At 44.9% G+C, this 25,810-nt stretch overlaps 1 protein-coding gene across 8 annotated transcripts in view; it reads left to right on the top strand.

Annotated features, from left to right (window-relative positions):
• Positions 1-9,587: 9,587 nt before the first annotated feature.
• The window catches only part of PARP6 (poly(ADP-ribose) polymerase family member 6), a 28,561-nt gene continuing 12,338 nt past the window's right edge, over positions 9,588-25,810 (top strand). For 3 of the 8 annotated variants that reach the window (XR_006818832.1, XM_046009997.1, XM_046010001.1), the window contains exons 1-14: positions 9,614-9,836; positions 10,969-11,235; positions 13,729-13,926; positions 14,548-14,625; positions 15,369-15,463; positions 15,905-15,965; positions 16,208-16,298; positions 16,754-16,820; positions 19,958-20,107; positions 21,241-21,451; positions 21,980-22,033; positions 23,772-23,867; positions 24,460-24,552; positions 25,410-25,535. Coding sequence is in view for 7 of the 8 variants with exons in the window: in XM_046009997.1 (XP_045865953.1) it covers positions 13,924-13,926; positions 14,548-14,625; positions 15,369-15,463; positions 15,905-15,965; positions 16,208-16,298; positions 16,754-16,820; positions 19,958-20,107; positions 21,241-21,451; positions 21,980-22,033; positions 23,772-23,867; positions 24,460-24,552; positions 25,410-25,535 (1,125 nt within the window). In the remaining variant the exon portion in view is untranslated. Of the gene's footprint in view, positions 9,837-10,968; positions 11,236-13,728; positions 13,927-14,547; positions 14,626-15,368; positions 15,464-15,904; positions 15,966-16,207; positions 16,299-16,753; positions 16,821-19,957; positions 20,108-21,240; positions 21,452-21,979; positions 22,034-23,771; positions 23,868-24,459; positions 24,553-25,409; positions 25,536-25,810 lie in introns of all 8 variants that reach the window. The other 5 variants (XM_046010002.1, XM_046010003.1, XM_046010000.1 and 2 more) reach the window with 4 other exon arrangements.

Here is a 25,810-nt window from a genome sequence, read left to right on the forward strand (position 1 = left end):
TCCTCTGTCTTTGACTCGTTTTTGGAGGGAATGGGATGAAAAATAGATATGGTAATGACATCACCAGGTAAGGTGTAATGTGTATCAACAAATTATTTCCAATCCAGAGGGGAAACAGTGTGGAGGGCATCATTACACCAGCACAATGCTGACACCTAGACTGATCACCCTGGACACAGGACATGTGAAGTACCCATGCCTTCAAACAGATACTCACATGGTGGCAAAGAGGCCTTTCACTGCTAGGTGCTAAGCACTTTGCTAGGAGCTGGGGCTCAGGCATGTGATACATGCCCAGAGTTAGTGGGAAAGACAGACCAGTTAGGTAGTTATAATCCAAGGCCTCACAGGGTCTACAATCACAAGCAGAAGAGTATCTAATTCAGACTCAAATAGAAAGGGAGGTAGGAGAAAGATTTCGTAAAGGAGTTTAAGGAGAAAAGGGTCTTCAAGGAGGCATTGGGACTTTGATCAAAGCTGTTTGGACAGCTGCACCATTTTGATAAGTTACCTTTATTACCAAGAAATAATAATGATTACCATGTATTCCGTGCCAATTATGTGGGAGAAAATGGGGATGAAGACATCTCCACCCGGATCCTTAACTCATTACCAAGTCATATCAAGACACTTGAACCAAAATGGCACTTCGCATTTTGCTTCATGGTTAGGGACTGATAAACTTTGTGCCAAGGCTGCAGAGGGCGGCAGGGTCTGGATCAGGGGCTGGCAAACTGTGGCCTGTGGGCAAATCTGGCCTGCAACCTGTTTTGTATGGCCTACAAACTAAGAACGGTTTCACGTTTTTTTAAAGGGATCTGAAAATAAAACAAAGAAACAATGAGTATGACACAGAGACTGTATCTGCCCCCACAAAACTAAAATATTTATCTAGTCCTTTAGACAAAAAGTTTGCTGACCCCTATAAGATCATGCAGGATGTGTACAATACCCAATGAGTTTGAACAATATAGTGTTTGTGTCTCTGTTGTATGTGCATGTATTAGTCTGAATTCTTTCAGTTGCAAGTATCAAACTCCCAACTCAAACATGTTTAATCCAGTAGGAAATTAACTGGCTTACACAACTGATAGACCAAAGGATGGGTCTGCTGTCATGCGTGGCTGGATCTAGGGGTTCAGTTGATGATGTCTCCCATCCCTTGGCTCTGCATCCTTCTATATGTCAGACTCACTAGTTCTAGCTCTAAAGTCCTAGAGAGGACTTTGGTCACAATGGACACATGCCTATGCCTAGGGTGGAAGAGTAGGCCACCATAATTGACAACTTCTCCAGGATTGCGTGGAGGGGAGAAATGGGTCCCCAAACAAAGGGATGATGGGTAAATAAGCAATATGAATCTACTGTATCCCACCCCTTTATTGCTCAGCAGCTACCTATATTTTTCTTGACAAACCTACATTTTCAAAAATGTGCCTGCCCAACAGTGAAATGATCCTAGGCCCAACAATGTGAGACAAAACAGAATCATGTCCAATTGCTTTACTGAACTCTCAGTCCAGGGTCCCTTTGTGATGTGCAATTCTTGATCAGGTCTGGATATAACTTATGATTTTATAATCTATGACTAAAAGATCGATTTAGCTACCCCTGCATAACCAATATGAAATGGGAGGGGGAATAGGATAAGTCTTTTTTTTTAAGATTATTTATTTATTTATTTGACAGAGAGAGAGAGAGAGAGAGATCACAAGTAGGCAGAGAGGCGGGGGGGGGGGGGGTAGGCTCCCTGCTCAGCAGAGAGCCCGATGCAGGGCTCGAACCCAGGACTGTGAGACCATGACCTGAGCTGAAGGCAGAGGTTTAACCCACTGAGCCACCCAGGCGCCCCAAGTTTTTTTTTTGTTGTTTTTTTTTAAAGAAAGAAATCCTTCATTTGGAATAGGGGAGAAGAAAAAACAATGGTCACTAACCTATAGCATATAGTACATCGTTCTAGGCAGTGGAACGAGTTTCTTGGTTAGCAAAATTGATTGCTTTTAGTCCTTTCCCCTGGGAAGTATCTCTTATTATCCAATGTCGTTCATGGAAATCCCTCAGAGGATGCTCCTTCTGGAATAGAAACATTCTTCTTCCCTTTGGGAATGGTTTCAGACCCAAAGACTGCCTTAGAAATTATGCATTCCCAGAGCCCTGTATGCCAGGGGTGAGGATTCTCTGGTGATACAATTCCTTTCAAACCAATTGATTTTATTCCTAGGCCCTCTGTGAGCTAGTAACCATCATCAAGAATCAGAATCCTTGTCCTTGAACCTGGATCAGGCCCTTGTTGTTTCTGTTTTTTAGCAATAGGTCACACTTTGCCTGTTCCCCTCCCCCTCAGCTTCATGGCTTCCACAATGGTCTGTCTATGGTGATAAGTCAATCTTAATCTGCTCGGTGTGCCCCCAAAGAAACATTATTCAACACTTGGCTGGCTGGTGCTCTAGTAGCTCTGACCAGATAGTCGAAATCCCTGAGTGGTACTGGCTCCTATGCCTCAGACCCAAGGAGATGCTTGGGATAGGAGTGAGGCAGCTGGACAAGCACTTATTTGGGCCAACCTGCAGCTTGCTCCATTCCCAGCCCCCTGGCCATGGTCTATTATTACCCTGAGGCCACATCACTAAAGCAGTCCTACGAGGAGTCTGTGGATATTGAATTCGTGGGCCCTCTGAGAACTGGTATCACTTGGAGACTGTGGGCAGGATCTTCGGCCTTTGGCAGGGCCTCTGGCATGTCTTTCTTCCTGGGTGCAGCCTGGGTATCTTAGATGTAGGAAGAAAAGCCCTCTAGTCTGAGATGGGATGAATGATCTCTGACACTGGAAACAGTTCTGAATCCACTGTGTGCTCTGACCAGACCTGCAGTCTCGCCTCTGCCTCAGTGGAGCATGGAATGCCCTCCCAGAGAAGTGCTAAGGACACAGAGGTCACAGGATCTTTCTCGATAATTTCCAGCTTCTGTTGTGATCTTTGGGCCTCTACTGTTCTGACCTCAACTGCCCGCATCACGACACAGCCAAATCCAGCAGGGACTCAGGTGTTTTTGGCCTCTGGGCCTCCCCTCACAGCCCGTATATGTATACAATGATGTCACACAACCTTGTGTTTTTCAGAGAACCAGTGAGGGAGAAACCTCATAGGCGCAGGGAGTTCAGAGCCAACACAGTAGCTGCCCTTCCAGGCTGAGCCATGTGGGGGTCCACAAATGGGTGATCAAATCTGTGCCAAGCACAAACTTGGAAAGGGCTGAGAGCCACCCTTTCTCTCCCTAGCCCTGGTTCTACACACTGCTCTCCGCGCTCTCCACCCTCCAGCAGCCTGGGCTGATCAGAGCCTTTGACTGCCTGGCCATCTGTAGAGGAGGTTTTGAACTTCCAGGCTCTGGCACCCTGCCTTCAAGATGCCTAAGAGCAGAGACCTAGAAGGCTGCAAGCCTGGGTCTGACTTTTCCCAAGGGAAGTAAGTATTAGGTGCCCAGGAGAAAATGCAGGGAAGCACGAAGACAGCCTGTGAAATGAGTCTCAGCTTCCCCTATGGAGTAGGTTAGAAATGGCCCAACTTCCCTCCCCATCCCTGCCCCCCTGCCCACAACCTTGGCTCTGGGCTCCTGATAGCAAGCCAGCAGTCTGGGCTAGATGCTCTGCATTTGAGCAGGCAATCTGCTGTGCCCACAGGACCTTTTGCTCTCTCACTCTTGGGGCTCAATGTGGGGACAGAGACTTTGATTGTGGTTCCATGTCTTAGCCAAAGTATCCAGAAACAGCCTCTGAGGCAAGGGTTATGGTGCTCGCACTGTCTGGGGAGAGGGAAGCACAGGGTGGTAACAGGGAGGAGAGCATGAGTCAGGAAAGATGTGAAGTGATGACATCTTCACAGGAGCCATGAGGAGAGAACAGGTCACGTGACAGTGTTGTTTGCTAAGCACATGGTGCTTGCAAGGAGAAACCACTTTGGAACAGTCTGCCAAGGGAGAATTGAGAGGGAATTTAGCCATCTGTTTTCCTCTTCATTTCCGTTTCCCACTGACCAAGGTGCATGCCCCAGAGAGCTACCTCCACTGTACTTCAGAGTTCCATCGTTTGCCTCCAGGTGACTGCTTGGAAAGCTAGATCCCACGGCCCACCATGTGGCATCTCCACTACAGAGGAGGAAGTGAAGGGGCTTTCTGGCATAAGTGGGGATTTAAATTCAAGAAGGCACATGAGGTTTGTGACCTATATATCCTACATTTCCCCACAGCATTCACAGCCAATATCCCCAGGCACCAGAATCCCCAGCACTGTCTGAATTCTAAGTGAAATAAATATACATATATTTTTAATTTGGGAGAAAAAAAGATGCATTCAGGTGTGGTGTGGAGGATTAGACTTTTTCTCTGGAATTTCTCAGGCCATAAGCTCCAGTATCTCCTGTTAGATGTCCCATATCTATCCCTTTCTTTTCACTTACTTAAGCTTGAGGAAGAGGATCTGGCTTTTATAAACTGTAAGATGTGTGATGACCCTTGGCAGCCTAGCTTGCTGGCCACAGGCAGAAAGGGCAACTCTGAACAAAGCTGGGTATAATTCTGGTTCTGCCAGCATGGAAGTGAGCTGAACTGCAGGACCTTAATGAAAATGTTAAGAGGCCAGCCCACTTCAACATCCAGACATGTTTCCAGTGTGTCCCCGAGATCTCCATCTAGGATGGATACATGACCCAAATCTGAAGATAAAATAGAAGACCATTTAACCAGCTAATTTGATATCACATAACAGGGATTTCCAACTTCCCAGCCAAGGACTGTCAGATCTCCACTATCCCCATTTCACGGCGGTTGTACCATTCTACAGTCTGCACATCCCACTCCATTTTTGTATTAGAACTGGTTGGGTGACAGGTGATAGAAACCAATACAAATCCGCAAAAGGAACTGAGAGGTGTAGTGGTATTACTGACTTTAGGCAGGGCTGAATTCAAGGGCTCAGTTAAATGTTACCAGCTAACCCTCACTTCATCTCTCCGGGCTCTGTTTCTCTTTGTACCTTGGTCCCATTTTCTTTCCTGCCACAGACACACTTTCTCCATGTGGCAGAGAGAGCCGGATGCCAGCAGCTTCAATCTCATATGCTCCTAGCACCATAGCCTTAAAAACAAGAGAGCTTTGAAGAGAAAACCGATTGGCTCTACTAAGATCACAAACTCAGGTCTAAACTAATCACTTAGGGCAGGGTGATGGATTCCCTTGCCTGGCCTAATGGGTCTTGTATCCACCTCTGTGGGATGAAAGCGGTAGGGGATGGAGGTGGCTTTGTGACTCTCAGGCCCATTGAGGACTTATGGAGTATAAAGATATGTCCTGCAGGGTCTGTAAGAATATGTGATTTGACCTGGCTGGAGTTTAAGATGCCCACAAAGGAGCAGTGAGAATCAGCTGCGAGCAGGTCTATAGAAAGGGTAAGAGTTTTATCATGGGGGCAGGAAGGAGCCATTGAAGGGCTTTAATAGAGGAGTGACATGATCAGATTTGTGTTTTAAAAAGATTCCACTGGACATCCAGGTGGAGAACAGACCAGAGGAGTAGATACTGGGATAGAGGGTCTAGACAGGAGGACAGTGCAATGATTTCGGTGAGGAAGATAGGAGTATAAAGGAAAGATTGATTTAAGCTGTGAAGTGTAAAATTTAAGCTGTAAAATCAGAGGTGAAATGTAAGATGTTTACAAGATAAAATTGGTTTTGTTTAAATGAGGGTGGGAGAAGTCTAAGATGCTTCTCTCTCAGGGTTCAGGCTGAACAAGTCATAGTTGCTATTTATGAGGTTAGGAACATGGAAGAGATGTAGACTGACAACAAGATGTGTTTGCCTGTGAGACGTACAAATGGAGCTGTCTAAAAGGTAACTTATCCAAAAGGCAACTTGAAGTTCACAAAGGAGGGAGATATACATCTGGGAGTCCTAGTCACCTGCAGTCAGGGTACCACACAGGATGATTTAAACAGAAAAGCCATTTGTTGAAAGGGCATTGGGTGGGTCACAGTATTGCCAAGCAGGACATGCAAGGTTGGGAAATGAGTGGGAACAATGGGAGGCCAGGCTACCAGAACAAAAGCCAAAGTCAGATGTCAGAACCAGACAGTGAGAATACTGTGGATTTCATCATCAGTGGGTGCTTGATGTCACCACCACCAGTACCAATATCACTACAGCCCCCAAGCATGGGAGAGCGCTGACCCTGCTGTGCCCACTGCCAGGATGAATTCTCCATGGCTCTATTTCTCTGAAGCATTAACTCCACAATCTCCATTTCTGCGGGCTGCTTGGCCAGGCCTAGGTCACATGCCTCTGTCTTAGCTGTCAACCTTTTCAATGTCTGCCATAGAACATAGGCTCTGCTTACCTCCAAGACTTGTAAGAAGAAGGAGAATCAGATTCTGAGAAGCTCTGAATTACCAAGGTCTGCTTCGGGTCAGTGCTGTGGAGATCACTGGGAAGAGTGAGGAGATGAGAAATTGGTGTGGGTTAAACTGTTTTCTCATTTTTTTGGAAGATTTTTATTTTTAAGTAATCTCTACACCCAATGTGGGGCTCGAACTTACAACCCAGAGATCAAGAGTCACATGCTTTGCTGCCTGACCAGCCAGGTGCCCTGTTTTCTTATTTAAATAGTGAATGACACAAAAGGAGCCCATGAAGGATGCTGCAGTATGTAGTGAGTGTTGGAAGAAACTGAAATTATGTAGCCCACAGGAGGTAAGAGAGAAAAGGGGTACAGAGTCAGGGTGATCAGCGAAGCTAAATGACACCAAGTGGTCGACTAAGCTAAACCTGAACATTTCCAGTGGATTTTTCAGTTCAGAAGTCATTTGCAACTTTAGTGAGAGTATGTTCAGTAGAGATCTTGGGAAGAGGTCACTAGATTTAAGCACTAGATTTAAAAGAGTGCATGGGAAGTGAGGAAGTTGAAATGGAGAGTCACATTACTCCCTAGAAGCTTGCTGAAAGCAAGGAAAAAATGTGCAACAGTCAGTGGTGTGTGGGATTAAAATTGGATTTTTTTTTTTTTTTAGGTTGCGCTAGTTGATCAAGTTTATGTGCTGAAATCAAAAATAGGGAAGAGGAAAAAGTTCAATATCCATGTAGGAGAGGCATAAGTGAAGGAGCAAAGTTCCTGAAGAGACAAAAGGGAATGAAATACACATCACAGTGAAAGGATTAATTTTGGATTGAAGGGAGATCTCTCTTGTCCGAGAAAGAAGGGTTGGGAGAGTCAGATGCTTGGAGGGGCCTAGAAACTAAGGCAGTTGCTTCCTCCTTGGCTTCATTTTTTTCTGTGAAGCAGAATGGGGGATGGTGGCAGAAGCTGCCCTGTATAAGGATTGCTGAGTACACTATGGGCCCAACCCAAGACACTGAATTTGTACCCAGCTCTGCCTTGGGTACAAGTTAAGTTAGCTTAAAAGATTTATTCTAGATAAATGTCACTCAGAAACCACAAGTTCAAAGGGCCTCACAAAGGGCCTGGGAAACTTTTAGGAACCAGAGACCAATCCCCCCCATTTCTGGTCTCTGCCTCTAGATGGTTCATTCTCGTCATGCAGTAGTCTTTTTCCATCTCTCATTCCTCATAGTAGCTGGGAGGTAGCTGCACCATAGCTCCTGAGTTTTTATCTCTTCTGTTCAGGAAACCAGTTCAGTCAGCATTATAATCTCTCACCCCTAATCCAAAATTCCCAGGAGAGAACATTCGCTTAGCACAGCTTGGATTAAAATCCACTCACAGTTCAAAAAACTGCAGCCGCAGTGCCAGGAGTCACACAAAACAGGAATGACCCTGGGGCCCACAGATCTGGAGGGCGAATATAGAAAATTTAATTTCCAAAGAATAGTGTTCATGGGCTGGACGAACTCAAAACAGTGTCCACTCACAAATGCAGTTCTGCAGGACTGGGTGATTTCCCTTATCTTGGTTTAGGATGGGACAGGAGAGGAGGAAAGTGGCTGGCATGACCCAAGATTGTGATCTTAAGGGCAAGCATATTAATAAAATTTGATATAACTGACTGACAATAGGATCTGGACTGGATAGGAAAAGAAGTGAAGCCAGGAAAATAATGATAAACCATAAGGCAGTTGATAATGAACAGAAGGGCTGGTGGCATGAAATGGGAAGGGGTAAAGAGGGGAAATCCTGGAATATTGTGAAATACTGGATTTTGACATTTTACTCATGGGGACAGACCCCTTCTGCTTATGAAGGTGCTGGTGTTCAAACACTGTCGGTCATCCATGGCTTTTAAAAGCTGTTATGGGGCCCCTGCTGGGGAATTTTTAGGGAACAGAGTCAACTCCTTCCTCAACTGCTACATTGAGACTAAGGCTGTTAAGTCCCGTTATTTTATATCGCTTGCTTTTTTCAGTTATTATGAGCAATGGGTGTAACAAACTGATACTAAGTGTTGTGGTCCAGGCTGAGAGCAAGGTGAAAAGACTGGGGTGGGAGGCATCAAAAGGAGGGAAATAGAAAGGAGATGCTGAGGATATCCAAATGTAAAAAACATCACTAGGAAAATCCTGACTGCAAGGTTGCTCAGGAGGGACAGATATGACATGCCTATATTACTCAGGGCAAAGCCTTCCTTGAGTGTGCTGTATCCAGCTAAAAAGAGGGGATGAGGAAGGACAGCAGATCTAAGATACGCCTTTCCCCATTAGTGCTGATGGAAAGAGAGGTGTACGGAAGTCCTGACACCCAATTCTAAGGATGAAGGGAGATCTGCCCAAGTCTGAGATTAATAACCACAACAGCCACAATAATGGCTTCCCTTTATGGACTACTTTCTAGTCGCAGGTTCTTATATGGATTACGTTGAACCGCATGGCATTGCAGGTATTTGACTCTTCATAGCCTACAAAATGGCAATTTCGTAAGGTTCGAGCTATTATCTTACTTCATCCTCACCACAACAACGCCATTAAAAGGTATTATTGTCCCCACTTTACGGATGAGAAAACTAAGACTCAGAAAGTGAAAGTCGTGGTTTGAGGCTGAACAGTTAGTAAGTGCTGAAACCAAGTTCTGAACCCCGATTGTTTGAATAGAAAGTCAGAGTGCTTTCCGGCACGCCACAGCTACCAGCGGAGCAAATGAGTTAACCTTAAGAAATGACCCCGAGGTGTCTGACACTCCCCCCCCCCCCCCATGCACACGAGAGATTTTTGGAACCCGAAGGGTCTCAGGAAGCCCCTCTCAATCTACCAGCAGCCCAGCCTTCAACGCTGAGAGGCAGACGGGACTGCCTTTCCTGCTCATTCCTCCCAACCACACGGGGCGCCAAGTGCCGACAGTCTCTTTCAGAAAGCTCTCCGCGCACCCCCAGAGTTCCTCATTTTTCCACTCATCCACCCCAACCCGCGGCGCAGGGGCCACCTTCCTCCGCGCCGAACCCCTCCCAACCAGCGAGCACCGCGCAGGCGTCGGCAGCCTGGCGTCCGGGGCGGTGGCGCGCCCAGAAACAGGCCGCATGGCGATTGGTCAGACGCCGGTCACGTGACGACAGTGTCGCCGCGCGAGCGTGCGCAGAGTGGCTCTGCGCGCCCGTGACGGAACGACGAGGCGTGGGGGTGCGCGACCTCGCCCGCCCGGCCCGGCCCCCGCCCCTTGGCCTGCCGCTCCGCCCCCGCGGGGCGTCCCGGGCCGCTTGTCCCCTCAGCGGCGGCCGCACGCGGCCCGGGGTCGCCGTGAGTACTCGCGAGGCCGGCCTGTGGGGCGGCCGCCACGGGGACGGGGCGGGGCGGCCGGGCCGCGGGAAGGGTGCGGGGCCCGCCCCGCCTCGGCCGGGGTGGATGAAGTAGGGGCTTGGACCGGGTGGCTCTGAGGGGCCCTCCTAGGCTTGACAGGCTTCGCTCAAGGCCAGGCGGCTGGTGACACCGATCGGGCACAGAGCTTCTTCCCCGGGAGGCAGGTGTTGGGTGTCTTTGGGGTCTCCGGAGAAGAGCTATGACTGCTCCCCACAGGGAGGCCTTAGGGCCTGCCCTGGAAGCGCGGGTGGCAGTCAGTCTTTTGGGGGCTAACCTCGTCTTCTCCCTCCACCGGGTGTACGGCAGATAGCGCCAGCCTTTGAGAATCTCCCCTCCGCGGGTTCTCCCCCGCACTCTTTGTTCAGTGGCTTAGTCTTTCTGAGAAAGGAGCGCTCGGTATAGAGCAGAGTAACCCCCTTTCCCCGGACTGAAAAGCTGGGAGTGAAACCCAGAGTTCAACGTTGGGATCGGAGTCTTTTTTAGCTAGACGAAAAGTTGTCACACTGAGATGTGCCTGTGGACCTAGGGAAGGACCTTTGTGATCCAGACTTCAGACTTATTTATTATAGTATATGTGCTGCCGAAGCGAGCACCAGACTTATTTATATTTGGCCTATTCCCATACTAATCCCTAAAGCCTTCTGTGTTAGCTGCCCTCGTCCAGACTTAGCACTAAGCTGAGCAACACCCTTGTTTGGGTACTCTTCACACAGTATATTTGGCCCAGCTTCTCTTGAAAGGTTCCCTCCTTCACCTCATTTAGATAAATCAGATAGGTCTTTCTTGCTTAATTAGACAACTCCTTTAATTAGTAATAATCACATTACAAGAAAATTAGATGTAATTAGGACCTGTCAAACGTGCTTAAGTCCCAATTCCACTATACCGATGCTAAGCAACTTGCTTGGCCTTCCTACACCTGAGTATTCTATGTATAACATGAAAGCATTGAGATACTCCTCTTTCAGATGTCTGTGATTCCATGAATTTCATGACCCACCACTTCCCTTTTCCCACTCTTTAAACCATCCTCTACCTCCAGAGGAATGGGCATTGAGAGTAGAAGATGGGAGTCTCTTTCACTTAAACAGCCTGATTTGGAAAAGATGGTAGTCTCTGAATTGTTTCTTCCCTGGACAAGAAAAATTCTTTTGAACTGCCTTTTTCTCCTTGTGATAACAGTAGAAACCAAGCAGCAACAGCCCTTGGAGAGAGGCTAAGTTTTTCTTGACTTCTACGGTGACAAAGACCTTGAGAAAGTTGATACTTCTGGCTTACGCTGCCAACGTCCTACCACCCAGCCCAGGATAGCCCAAGCTGGACATTAGTGCCTCCCTCTTAATTCCTCTGTGATCATCCAGATCAGCACCTGACTGTTTATTTTCAAATCTCACAAACCCGGCTCAGCCCTCAGATCTTCATAATTTTGGTTCTCAGCTGCTCTTGAAGGTGAATGGAGTCTTGCTTTTTAAAATCATTTTTGTATGATTTTGTCTACGTGCAGACACATTGAAGTTCTTGTATGTATCTCCCTTTTGGTTTAGGTATCTAGCAGACCGTTCATTCATTCATTTATTCATTCAGTAAGTGTGAGTTGAGGGACTGACAACATAGTGAAGAGTCAAAGCCTCTGCCACAACAGAGCTTATATTCTGCTGGGAGATAAATAAAACATTTTGTATGTCAGAGCATGGTGCTGTGAGAAACTATGTATCAGGTTGGGGGATGGAAAGTGCTAGTGTGTGTGTATATGTGTGTGTTGAGGTTTTGCTGTTTTATAGAGGATGGTCAAAGACGACCTTTTTTTTTTTTTAAAGATTTTATTTATTTATTTGACAGAGAGATCACAAGTAGGCAGAGAGGCAGGCAGAGAGAGAGGAGGAAGCAGGCTCCCGCGGAGCAGAGAGCCCGATGCGGGGCTCGATCCCAGGACCCTGAGATCATGACCTGAGCCGAAGGCAGCGGCTTAATCCACTGAGCCACCCAGGCGCCCCCAAAGATGACCTTTGAGCAGAAATCGGAAAGTAAGGAGCAAGCCATATAGATACCTAAAAGGTATCCCAAGAAGAGACAACAGCAGGGACAAAGGCTTTGTGGTGGGAATATACTTGATATGTTTGGAGAATAGCAAGTAGGCACTTGTGGAATTTCAGGGATGATTTTCCTGTTCACATTTAGAGTTGACTTTAGGGCCCCTGAAAAAGTAAAAGAGTAGCCTATGTTTTTTTTTTTTTTAACTTGCTAGAGAATTTTCCAGCTGTACACAAGCATAAAAGAAACTCTCATGAACCCATCACTCAGACTGATCTTTAATATTTGCCGTATTTATTTCATTGCCCCCCCCACACCCCACCACCCTTTTGGGCTGGAGTAGTATTTACAAGTAAATTGCAGATATCAGGCCATTTCACCTCTAAGAACTTGAATTGCAGTTTCCCTTTGCATATTGTTTTTGATGAGTCAGGCACTGCTATCAGCTCGAGGACAACTATGGAGTTTGGCCTGGCATTGTGCCATATGTCCCCATCCTGGGTCAGTTACCAGGCTTGAGTTGGTAACTGGAGAACAGACCACAGGCCCTTGGAGCACACAAGGATTTAGAACAATCCTCAGATTTTATCATGCACCAGCATTAATGTGGAGGTTTGTTAAAACACAGATTACTGGACCCCATCTTGGAGTTTCTCATTCAGTAGGTCTGGGGTCTGATGATTTAAATAAGTTCCCAGGTGATTCTGATGTTACAGATCCATAGACCCCACTTGGATTTATAAATGTAAGTTTCAGTAGGACCATATTAGAGACTAAGAACACCTCTGTTTAAGGTTGGAATTGGTGGGCAGAGCCAGGAAGGCCTAGATAGTGGTTCTTTTTTTTTTTTTTTAAGAGTATTTATTTATTTATTTGACAGAGAGAGCTCAAGTAGGCAGAGAGGCAGGCAGAGAGAGAGGGGGAAGCAGGCTCCCTGCCCAGCAGAGAGCCCGATGCAGGGCTTGATCCCAGGACCCTGGGATCATGACCTGAGCCAAAGGCAGAGGCTTAATCCACTGAGCCACCCAGGCACCTCTAGATAGTGGTTCTTTTTTTTTTTTTTTTTTTTTTTAAGATTTTATTTATTTATTTGAGAGAGATCACAGGTAGGCTGAGACAGGCGGCGGGTGGGGTGGGGAGCAGACTCCCCGCTGAGCAGAGAGCCCGATGTGGGGCTTGATCCCAGGGCCCTGAGATCATGACCTGAGCTGAAGGTAGAGGCTTAACCTACTGAGCCACCCAGGCGCCCCCAGATAGTGGTTCTTAGTTTTGTGAAATGGCTAGGGGTTAGTGTTCCTGAGCTTATTGGCATATTATTGTATTTTCATTTGGGGAGTAGGTTCTAGGATTAGTCCAGGCTCTATTTTGCTCATGACAACTGGGACCATGTCTACTGGGGGTGTTCAGTGTTGAGGACTTTTTAAGTTAGCTAGGATTGTCATATAAAGGCTTCTAGTGATACTGATATTTAATAAGACATGATGATTCAATTTGAGTAAATAACTAGGGGTAAAGATTCCCCAAAGAATCTGATTCTGATGAGGGTTGGTACTATGGAGAATGTTCCTAAATGAATTGACTAGACAGAGTAACGTATCATCTGGTCATGCCACCATCACTTTTGGCTTTAGGGGTTGATTTAGCATTATGATCTAGAGCAGGGACTTGCTCTAATCCCAGCTCTTGAGCTCAAATGGAACAGTAGTGTCTTATGTTTGTATAGTGCTTTCACGGTTCACTTATCTTTAAAGAACTATGTGTACAAGTGTGTGTACATGCATGCAAGTATGTCTTTATGTGCAAGTGTCTGTAATATGTCTAATAAAAGTGTATCCATAAACATGTGTGCCTGTGTAAATACCATCTAGCTGTTAAGTGGTGATGAAACCAATTGTTGTCTACTTTCCACAGGACAGTGACTTGTTACCACCACCACAGCAGAGCCTGACATCCCCAGCAGATCTTCAGTCAGCCCCTGACATCACCCCCTCCCTTGTCTTCCTCTGTGGCCTCCTAAATGCCCATCCCGTTGGCCTGGGTTCAGCTGGTGGTATGGAGGGGTGCTGCCTAGCACTGACCTTGGAGTGTGTGTGACCCACTGACCCAATGGTGAGAACTGACTGCCCACCTCTCCAATTGATCATCCAGGGGATAGATGGGACAAAGTGTAAACCTTACCTTTTCCTGGCATTTTCCCTTCCTCCCTTTTGAAGCGTAGAGTGGTTATCTGAAGTTAAAGGGAGAAGGAGCATGGAGACCATATTACTTGGGGTGTGTACAGTAGATTTTCTTGGGAAGGAAGGAGAGAGTTAAATAAGGGATAGAAAGGGAATGATAAGACGAGAGCTTAACTATGTGTGGTAGCTGTTTTGCAGTAATGATCCTAGAAGAGGCCAGCTTACACTAGGATCTAGATAAGCCTAGGAATCAACATTGATGTTGAAGCCTGCATCCCTCCTCCGCTGGCTACCAGAGCCTCAATCATCATACTTACGCTCAAGAAGAAGGCCAGAATTCCCTATTTTCTTTCATCCCTCACAAATCAGAGGTAGATCCAAGATGAGACAGGTGTTCCTAAAGGGTGAGGTGAAAGGAGTAAAGGAAATAGGGCCTCAGTTATTCTGTCCCAAGGGACCTCCCATTCCTTGTGGGAATCTGTTTCCTATCACCACTCTGTTCCATGGGATGATAGGGATCCAACAAGGTTGTATCCTTATTTTTCATCACTAGGACATCAAAGGCCAGTTCTGGAATGATGATGATTCGGAGGGAGATAATGAATCAGAGGAATTTCTCTATGGAGTTCAGGTGAGATTACAGCCCCTAAAACCCATGCTGGATAGTCTAAATGTGTGCTTCTCTGAATACAGCAAGTAGTGAGAGATTTTTCTGCAGCAGAGGTAAGAGGAGGATGCAGTACAATGTTGGTGTGGTCTGAGCATTGTCTTGTCAGAGCTGATCTCATATCCTTGCTCTTGCCTTGGACTCCTGCCTTTCCGAGAGTAAACTATATCCTTTGTACATGGAAGCTACCCATTTGTTTTTGGTTGAAAATAATTAGTTTTTGACTCTTTCTTTACTAGCTAGTGGGTGTCATTTCATTAATTAGGATCAAATTTTTTTAAAAGATTATCCTGCCAGTGATCACTTCATACTATCTCTACCCAGGGCACAGTCCTGAGGAGGAATGTTGGACTCTTCACACAGCACACACACAGTTAAATTCTGTGCTCTTTAGCCTGTCTTGAGCTCTCATACAAGGGATAGCTAAGTATCCCTGGTCAGGGTCAGAGGAAAAAGCGCAGACTTAAGACTTGAGCAAGGTCTGCATTTGGTCCACTGAAAGTTCATAGAGTGGAGACGGTGGGAGACTTGTGTGCCAGTGGCGGGTGGCTAGGACCACCGTCAAGAGCCCCTTCACAGAAGCAGCCTTTTGCCTACATGTACTGTTGCCATTTGATTTCTTGTTCCTGGTGTTTGTTCATGTTTTTATTTTGCATCTCTCTTTCCCTTCCCCTCAAACCTCCCCACTGTCTTTGCTGCTGATTCAGGGGAGCTGTGCAGCCGACCTGTATCGACACCCCCAGCTTGATGCAGACATTGAAGCCGTGAAGGAGATCTACAGTGAGAACTCTGTATCTATCAGGTGGGACTCCACTTCAGGAGCAAGCCACTTCTTTCTGAGCTGTAGAAGGCTAGAGGTTTTTTCTTTTTATGGTATAAAGGGGGGGTCTGTGGACATGGATAAATTATGAGCTTAGTGATAAATAGTGATAAACAGATATAGTCATGCTCAGAATACTTAAGCGTAGCTCACAGCAGTGATGAAGGAAGTATAGCCATTTTTCTTAGACGTTGCCTCTCATCCTAGACTCCCTCTAAGCTGATAGTTTGACCTTTGAGGTCAGAAGGGCTTCTGGCCTAGAGGAAGCCCTGATCGTGTAAGTGGCTTGAGGCTGTAGCTAAGTCTGGATACGGAGCTACCTTCCACTCTTCCCTCTCCCCTGGCCCCAGGCTCAGTTCTCCATCCACCTCAGTCTCTGTTCCCTTCTTTCCCCCTTAATGAGTCTCACCTGTATCTCTGTAGAGAATATGGAACTATCGATGACGTGGACATTGACCTCCACATCAACATCAGCTTCCTCGATGTAAGTGGTGCTAGTACCTGCCAACAACTTGTCTAGCTGGACTTGTGGATTTTGTCATGTAAGCCAGGAGTCTTGTTCCTGAGTGCTGCATTTGGAGCACATACTCTTCATCCCTGTCTTTCCTAGACCATCAGCAGACAGTGGTGTGTACTGTCATGTGCATGTGTGTGTCATATAGGGAAAACTTCCAAGTCCATTCCTCTCTGTTGCTGAACTGGAACCTGTTTCACCTACTCTTTTAGGAGGAAGTCTCTACAGCCTGGAAGGTCCTCCGAACAGAACCTATTGTGTTGCGGCTGCGGTTTTCTCTCTCCCAGTACCTCGATGGACCAGGTAAAGGCAGTGAGTTTGGCCAAGTAGATGCCTCGAGTGTGGTCTAAATCCAAATTCCTAAGTTAACTGAGCCACAGAAAAGCTAGGAATAAGGTCCTTGGGTATAATTTGCAGGCCATTGGTAGGGGCTTTTCAGTTTCCTATTACTGATGTCTTCATTTCCTGTCACCTGATAGCCATCCCCTAAAGGCCTTCTTGGTTAATGAAATTGTTTTCTCTGGTCCCCGGATATTATTTATTCTTTCCGTTTCCTTCAGCTTCCTCGTAGAAGTGAAGTGATTTGGAATTGGTCAGAAAGCTCCCAGAATCTGCCCTCTGCCTCAGATGCTTGCCTTCTCCATCATTATTGGTTAGAGTAATCTTAGAATCTGAGGACGCTCGTCCACTGAACTGGGGCTTTGGACTCCCAGGAAAATGTAAACATACATACTAGGAGCTTTTTCTTCTCTTTGCAGAACCATCAATTGAGGTTTTCCAGCCATCGAATAAAGAAGGATTTGGGCTGGGTCTTCAGTTGAAAAAGTAAGAACTTGGATCTTTCTGGTTATGAACATATGAGGGGAAGAGAAGGATATATGGATCTTTGGATGGAATGCTTCCTCCCAAAAATATCTTTCTGAGATGTGCCCGAAAGAGACTAAATAAATTTGGGAGGCCAAATTTATGGTTAAGTGGGAGACTCTCTGGTTCTGGGGTGTCTGGCCTTGAGACTTCCTGGAAGAAATAGGGTCATGCTCTTCATGTTTTCTCTTGTGGTCTCAGAGTGGGGCTCTAGAAGTTCAGACAGTTTTAGCTTGTGAAATGTGTTGAGTGTCTTGCTAATATTTGGTGTATAAGGAAAATTAAGTGAATTAAAGATTCTACCCTCTGTGATTAGAGGCTAGTGGATACATGTTCTAATACAAGTGAACATGTGGGATTTAGAAAGAATATAGAGGAAGGGGTGACTCAATCTGGTGGTGGGTGGAGGGCTTTGAGTGAATGAATGAAAGGGAGATGATTCATGTTTTCAAGGATGGATAAGAGTTTCCCATGCAGACAGACTCTGAGAGTGAATAACATTTTCAAGGACACAGTCAGGTGAAGCAGCCTGTGTGTAGGAAGATCTAGTAGTTAAATATTGCTAGTAAAATACAGAGGGAGAGTGGTGGGAACTGAAGCCAGAGAAGTAGGAAGGGGTCCAAATCAGAGAGGATCTTGGGCTTTTATCTTGTAGGCAGCAGGAGCATTGGAAGGGTTTTAAGCAATGAAAGAACATGGCCAGACTTCATTTTATTTTATTTTATTTTATTTTATTTTTTTTTTTTTTAAGATTTTATTTATTTATTTGACAGAGAGAAATCACAAGAGAGGCAGGCAGAGAGAGAGGAAGGGAAGCAGGCTCTCCGCTGAGCAGAGAGCCAGATGTGGGACTCGATCCCAGGACCCTGAGATCATGACCTGAGCTGAAGGCAGCGGCTTAACCCACTGAGCCACCCAGGCGCCCCCAGACTTCATTTTAGAGAAATGATTCCTGTAGCTCTATGTAAAATAGGTGGGAGGGGGTGAGACAAGAGACCAGAACTAGTTTATTAGAAGGCCTTTGAGGAAGTCCAGACATGAGATGATGAGGGGCCTGAACCAAGTGAGAGAATAATGAGAGAGTAATGAGAATAGAGATGAAAAGTGGACTAGAGAGATTTGTGGAGTATAAAATCAATAAGACTTGAAGACTGATTTGGCTATGTTCTATGTGGTCATAAGAACCACAGAATAGTGGAACATTACTCTTAGGTTTCCAGCCTAGATGTCTGGGTAAATTGTAATACCACCAAATTAAATAGGGATGTAAGAAGAGGAACAGTTTTATGGGATGACTGTAGATAATTAGTTCCATTTAAAAGATTTTATTTATTTATTTATTTATTTATTTATTTATTTGACAGAGAGAGAGAGAGAGACAGCAAGAGAGGGAACACAAGCAGGGGGAATGGAAGAGGGAGAACCAGGCTTCCTACAGAGCAGGGAGCCTGATGCGGGGTTCGATCCCAGGACCCTGGGCTCATGACCTGAGCCGAAGGCAGATGCTTAACGACTAAGCCACCGAGGCGCCCCAGTTAGTTCTATTTTAAGCATGTTGTTTAAAGATAACCTTGGCTGGGGGGCTTCCTGTGTGACTCAATCAGTTAAGTCCAGTTCTTGGTCTTGGCACAAGTGTTGATCTCAGGGTCATGAGTTTAAGCCCCACATTGGGCTCCATGCTGGGGATGGAACCTACTTGAAGAAAAAAAAAAGTAAAGGTAACCTTGGGATATTCAAGTGGTCATAATTCGTACATAGATATGTCACAGAAGTTAAGGTTGAAAATAAATTCAGTGAATGGGTGGAGATTACAACTGGTATAGAGTATGAGATTGCTAAGGGAAAACATGATAAAATGAAAAGAATATAGGATCAAGGGCAAAACATCCTTTGACATCCAGACAAAGTACCCAAGCAAATGAGTGGGCAGAGAAAGAACATTGAAGATAGGTCAGAGAAGCTGGAGAAGAATAGGAAGCGAATGGTGTCACAGAAGGCAAGGGGGAGCGTTTCTACAAGGAGGGCAAGATGCCAGAAAGGATAAAGGATAAATAAGAGGAGCACTTAACAGTTTTTGCTGGATTTAATATCAAGGTGTGAGCAATTGTAGTGGAGTGGCAAAGATAGAAACTGGACTACAGTTGAGTTGAGAGTGAGTGGTTAGCAATGAAGTAGAAACAATGAGTATGGACTGAGAGGCTTGGATGAGGATAGAAGGGGCAGGGGGAGATCTAACTAGACTGAGGGGCAGAAACTTGAAACTTTGTGTAGACTTTGGGAAAGGAACTGACAGGAACAGGGGATGATTGGTGGATCAAGATCCCTTAAGAGGCAAGAAGGAGCTGAGATCTAGTGAACAAATAGAGGAATTAAGACAAGGGTCACCTTGTCTCCAGAGAATGGAGGAATCAAGGTAGAATGGAAATGGAAATAGATTTTAATAGTAGGGTTGGAAAATTAAGGGAGATGGTAACTGACGGCTTCAACTTTTCTCTGTTAAGAAGTAAGAGGTTATCAGCTGTAAGTGAAGTTAAAAGCTTAGAGAAGGCAGTCAGGATTTACGATAATAACTTAGAATAATACTAGAGAGGACTGATCAGAGACAAGTGAAAGAACTGACAGAACTAGCTGAGGGTCCAGCTCAAGTTGGAAGCCGTAAGTTTGGGGATATAATTTTTTGTCAACAATGTCAATACCTCTCATGTCCCTACTCCTTTTATTTGCTGGTACTCAGATCATCCCACTACTTCTGTTCAACTGTCAGTATAGTCATACTTGGCAATAAATTCCCAGGTTCATGGCCATTGAAGGCTCGCCTTTGAGATCTTCCATTAAAGGCAAATCATCTCAGAATTGTTCTGGTCCATGAGACCAGGTAATGGGAGTGGATATTTATCCTCTAAGGTAAAGAGATACTTTAGGACAGCACATTTTCATGTGCTAAAGTTATTATTGGGGGTCTTCAGACACATTTCCTCACCACAACTAGCTTTACAGCCCCTGGGTCTGAATTTTAGATTAATTATTTTTCATAGTTCTGTTCCTTGACCTACTCCCTTGCCTGAGTTTTTGTAAGCCTGTTCTCTTTGATTCCTTAGGATCCTGGGTATGTTCACTTCCCAACAATGGAAACATCTCAGCAATGATTTCTTGAAGACCCAGCAGGAAAAGAGGCACAGTTGGTTCAAGTCAAGTGGTACCATCAAGAAGTTCCGAGCTGGCCTCAGCATCTTCTCGCCCATCCCCAAGTAAGTGCTCCTCCAGGAGCAGATCATCTCTGATGCCCGTGGTCTTGTCTGAGCTCCCGCCCCACTTTCTTGATTACCTAAACTTACCTATTTTGCTCTCTCCCGAGGTCCTCTAAATTCTGCACCTTTAACAACACCACCCACACAGTCCTGTCCCCTAGGTGTCTTTATTCTTGTACTTCTATCACCAGTATTCATACCTTGTCCTTTTTTTTTAAATTCTTTTTTTTTTTAAGATTTTATTTATTTATTTGATAGAGATCACAAGTAGGCAGAGAGGCAGGCAGAGAGAGGAGGAAGCAGGCTCCCTGCCAAGCAAAGAGTCCAATGCAGGGCTCGGTCCCAGGACCCTGGGATCATGACCTGATCCAAAGGCAGAGGCTTTAACCCACTGGGCCACTGAGGCACCCTCATACCTTGTCCTTTATGTAAAACATAATACCTAGCTGATGGTATATATTTGAAGAAGTGTATGCTTATTTTTTCTGTCTTTTCTTTCTTTCTTCTAAGAAAGTAGAGTCTGAGAATAGGCATCAGTTCTTTTTTCTCATGAGAGAGTGCACTGATTTATTATCTAGGTTTTAGAAATATTGTCTCATTCTCTGTTCCCAGGCCTACATTTTGTCCCCCTGTGGTCTCTGACTTTCCCAAAGGCTAATATAACCCAGATTTGTAGCTTCCCAGGCACTATTATTGACAGATAGACATTAGGCTCTTTGGGTTGTAACTACTTCTTGCTTAGTACGGTAGTTAGCACTGAATCATATATATATAAACACCGCACACGCACACACACACACACACACACACACACACACACGAACAGTGAAACAGGCATCCTGTCCAAGGGATTATTCCATACCTGGCCCAGATGCCATAGAGATTGACTGAAACTTTGCCTCTGTCTGTTCTCCATGTTCCAATCTGAAGAACATAATGACATAAAAATCAGTTCAGATTTGTGATCTATGTGTTTTAAATGTGTTTAAGATCCAATGGAACTTTCTTCAGGTAGGAGTTCTTTGGCTTAAGTCACTTCACCCATCCTGACCTAGTACTCGCTTACCTCCAGTGTTTTTCTAGGGCTCATTCTGAATCCCCAGTTTCATCACTTCTCTTTGCTCTCTCTCCAGGTCCCCCAGTTTCCCTATCATACAGGACTCCATGCTGAAAGGCAAACTGGGTGTACCAGAGCTTCGAGTTGGGCGCCTCATGAACCGTTCCATCTCCTGCACCATGAAGAATCCCAAAGTGGAGGTGTTTGGTTACCCTCCCAGCCCCCAGGCAGGTCTCCTGTGCCCCCAGCACGTGGGCCTCCCTCCCCCAGCACGGACCTCTCCTTTGGTACATGGGCTGGGGAGGGTTTGACTTGGGTGCCAGAAGGGTGGGAATGGAAATATGAGAGTATAACGTCTCAAAATGAGGTGGGAATATGGTTTTTCAGGGATCCTAGGACATGGACATGGACTTGGACATGTACCATGAATGGGTAGAATAGAGCACATTTTTTAATAGCTGAAGACATCTCTAAACTGTCTGGCCAGCTTCTCTGATAGTAGGCCATGAAGCAGGGGATCTGAGCTTGGGCATCCCAAGATGTCATGTATGATTTTATTTGGCTGTGGTTAGGACTTGGTCATCAGCTGCTGTATTAACCTATCCACCTACCTTGAAGAAGGTTAAAGACAGGTGAGCCCTTTTCAGGAGGCTTTGGCAAAAATGTCTAAAGGTCTTCTCTCCAGCATTGGGATTATTTAGGCTCATTGGAGCTAGGGTGTAGCTACTTCAGGAGAATCCTAGGTGATGAGTGTGAGGTCTCACTCGGCACCAGCTTCAGGAGGCTCATGATGTCTGTCTTTCTACTCTCGTTAGGTCAGTGGTCACTGCAAGAACATCCCCACTCTGGAATATGGATTCCTTGTCCAGGTAATTGAGTACAAGGCTTCATTCCTAAGCCTTTCCCTTGTTGTCTGACCTATCTGTTCCCCTAACATCTCCCAGCTCCTCATTCAGTTAACAAATATTTCCTGAGTTGCTCTGCTCCCAGAACTGTACTCACATTGTGTGGATAGGAGAAAAGAAGGCATAGTTCCCATCCTCAAGAGGCTGATGGCATTATTGGGAAGATGCTAACAGATCATGTCTGATCAAGTGCCAAATGATGCACTGCAAATTATAAGTGCATAGGTTTCAAGATATGAGAGGGATTGACACTGATTTCCTTGTGATCCCCAAATCCTCACTCAAGTGGTCTTCAGTTTTCCCTATACCTCTTTCATTGCTCAGCTACTGCTGGGTCATTTCTTTTTCATATCTCTTTATTCCCTGGACATGCTTTCTTTCACTTTTGCATCTCTTTTACCTTTGTTCACATCATTCCCTCCACTGGCCTTCCTCCCTAAGTCTGCCTGTTGCAGTCAAGGTTCATTGCTACCTGCACCATAAAATTCTTCTCCGTTACTCCAACCGTATTAGGTGGGAGTGATCTCTCCTCTCATTGACCTCTTAAGATGCTTTTTGTTTTGTATTGAACCTGTATATCACATACCCTATCCTGCGTTAAGTTGTAATTAATTTGTATACATGCCACATCTCCCTTTTTGGTGTTGAGGGTCTAAGAAGAATAATCTTTTATGTTATTACATAGTCAAGGAGAGCATTCACCAAACTGGGTACATAGTGGGTACATGGTGGGCATTCAGTACATCTCAGTGAATAAAGCCCTTGCATGTCCCTTTACCAGCCCAAAAGTATGCGAAATTGGAACAACTTGATTCACACAAAATCTGGTACCTGGTAGAGTCATGTTAAGACAGAGTGTGGTTTTATTTTGTTGTTGTTTTTAGGTTTTGTTTATGTTTTTAAGTAAGCTTTACAGCCACTGTGGGGTTGAGCTCATGGTCTCGAGATCAAAAGTTGTATGGTCCACTGACTGAGCCAGCCAGGTGCCCCTAGACGGAGTGTTTTAAAAAATTCTCTAGTAATGAGCACTGGGTGTTACATGCAACTAATGAATCACTAAATTCTGTCCCTGAAACTAGTAAAACACTGAATGTTAACTTAAAAAAAATTTTTTTTAGGGTATTGCGAAATGGCTCTGGATTTGTGCTCTCTTCCCAACAGAATTGTGCCTATGTTTTTGACCAGTGAACAGGCTGATTGTTCTGGGTAGTTGAAATGGCTTCCAAGGCCCCCTACCATGTAATCGTGGACTGAATATTCACCTGTCTCTGAGGGACAATATATAATTACTACAACTAAGGTTAATAGTTTGGTTAGTACTTGTTAATGTTTATAAAATACTTTAATGAAATTATTTCATTAATATCCGTTCTTCTTTGGGGTGAATAATACCCAGTTTATAAATGATGAAACCAAGGCTCAGGTTAACTGATTTGCCCAAAGTTGTATCTGTTATTAAGTGGTAGAGGCAGGTAGGATTTTAACTCAGATCTTCTGCCATGGCTGGTCCTGTGTTTACTATAATAAATAGTTGTAACTCTAGAGTTGGGCCATCAATTTAAATAAGCGCAGGGCCCAAAAATAGATTCCGACTTAGGCATAGGGCTTGAAGTAGGGAGAGTAGCTGGAAAGAAGCTCAAATGATTTCCCTTATCTGTACCTGTACTTCCAACAGACTTGATACAATCTCTTCTCTCCCCAGATCATGAAGTATGCAGAACAGAGGATTCCAACGTTGAATGAGTACTGTGTGGTGTGTGATGAGCAGCATGTCTTCCAGAATGGATCCATGCTCAAGGTATATACCCTAATCTGTGACCCTTTTCCTTGGACCCTTAGCTCCTCATCTCTCCTTTCTTCCTTTCTTCCTGGGTCTGTGGTAAAGGTAGAATTCTGTCCATTCTCCCTGAGACTCTAGAAATTATTATTTTTCTCAGAAAAAAATTCAGCAATCCTGTTTGGAAAGTGAGGATACATGAGTGTTTTTGATGGTAAACCGCCACCCAACATTTAAAAATAGGGATCAGGTATTAATAAAGATGACTGCAAATGATGCTATTCTCAAGGACTCCAAGTCTAGGTGGGTGGACAGACTCTACACTATAACTATGGGGAGGAGACATGAGCAGTGTTGTGGAACCTCACAAGAGAGAGCATCTAATTACATAGGGAAGTCATGGAAGGCTTCATAGAGGAGACAGCATTAACTCTCAAACTTATACATAAGGCATTTTAATTAAGACTAGTTTATAGTTTTTCTCATGATTTAGAGGGCCCCAAATTCCTACCTCATTTTAGAGTTGTCTGTGTTCAGATTTGTCCTTCTCTCTATAACACCTTCTTACTGCACACCCTGCTGTCATTACTGTTTGTTTAATATGTCCATCTAGCCAGCTGTCTGTACTCGTGAGCTGTGTGTTTTCTCCTTCTACACGCTGGGAGTCATGTCTGGAGCTGCAGAGGAGGTCGCCACTGGAGCAGAGGTATGAGAGAGGGAAAAGCTTCTGGGGAACTGGCATCAAGAAAGACCAGGCAGCCTAGCAATTTCACTCCTTGCAATTTAACCTCTGGAAATGCTTCCATGTGTAAGGATGCTCACGATACTCTTGTTTGTAATAATGAAAAAAAAAAAAAAACCCACATGGATACAGTTCCATCTGTGGGGTTCTGTTAAAGAAACCATGGTATGCCCTTACAATGGAAATACTCTACAGCTGTTATTTAGGGGTAGAACATGATATATAAAAAAGAAAATGCAACAGTAAGTGTAGTATAGTTCTTTCTTTTTCAGTTTCCTATTTAATTAGCTATTTCCATAGGAAGGATAATCTGAAAGGATAGACATCAGACTTCACAGTAGTATCTGTGATGCATGAGATTTGTTTAGGGGCAGAAGATGATTTTTATCTTTTCTTTAGTCACTTTTTAAATTCACCGTTATTTGAATTTTTTAAATTGTTTATTTTTCAAAGATTTTATTTATTTATTTGACAGAGAAAGATAGTGAGAGAGGGAACACAAGCAGGGGAAGTAGGAGAGGGAGAAGCAGGGTTCCTGTGGAGCAGGGAGCCTGACGTGGGAGTTGATTTGAGTTCCCTGGGATATGACCTGCATCGAAGGCAGGCGCATAATGACTGAGCCACCCAGGTACCCTTGTTACTTGAATTTTTATAAGTAGGCTGTATTTTCTAATGAAGAAATCATAAGCATGTTTGCTTTTAAAAGGAACAGCAGGGAGAAGTGCTGAGAGCCTCCAAAAGGTGGACCTATGCTGGATATTGTGTGACTCCCAGCTCTGGAGGATCCTTTAGCTTTTGCCCTCTTTCTCTTTTCCCCTAAGGTGGTGGATCTGCTGGTGGCCATGTGTAGGGCAGCTTTGGAATCCCCTAGAAAGAGCATCATCTTTGAGCCTTATCCCTCTGTGGTGGACCCCACTGATCCCAAGACTCTGGCCTTTAACCCCAAGGTATCGTTGCTTGGGAAGAAAGTCAGGGCTAATGTGGGACAGAAGAAGGGGAACACTTGGTTCTTGGGAACTCTTAAACTCCAAGCTTTAACTATTTTAGTGAATAAGTAACTGAGTTTGTTAGAAGGAGTAGAGAAGAATTAACATTATTGGGTTTTACTAGTGAAGAATAGTGACTTTGGAGCCAGACAGACCTGGATTCCATTTGAGGTTCTACTCTTCCTAGCTGAATGGTGTAAGAAAAGTTACTTAACCTTTCTGAACCTTGATTTTCT

This window comes from Meles meles, chromosome 6, assembly GCF_922984935.1.
Source record: "Meles meles chromosome 6, mMelMel3.1 paternal haplotype, whole genome shotgun sequence".
Classification (NCBI taxonomy): domain Eukaryota; kingdom Metazoa; phylum Chordata; class Mammalia; order Carnivora; family Mustelidae; genus Meles; species Meles meles.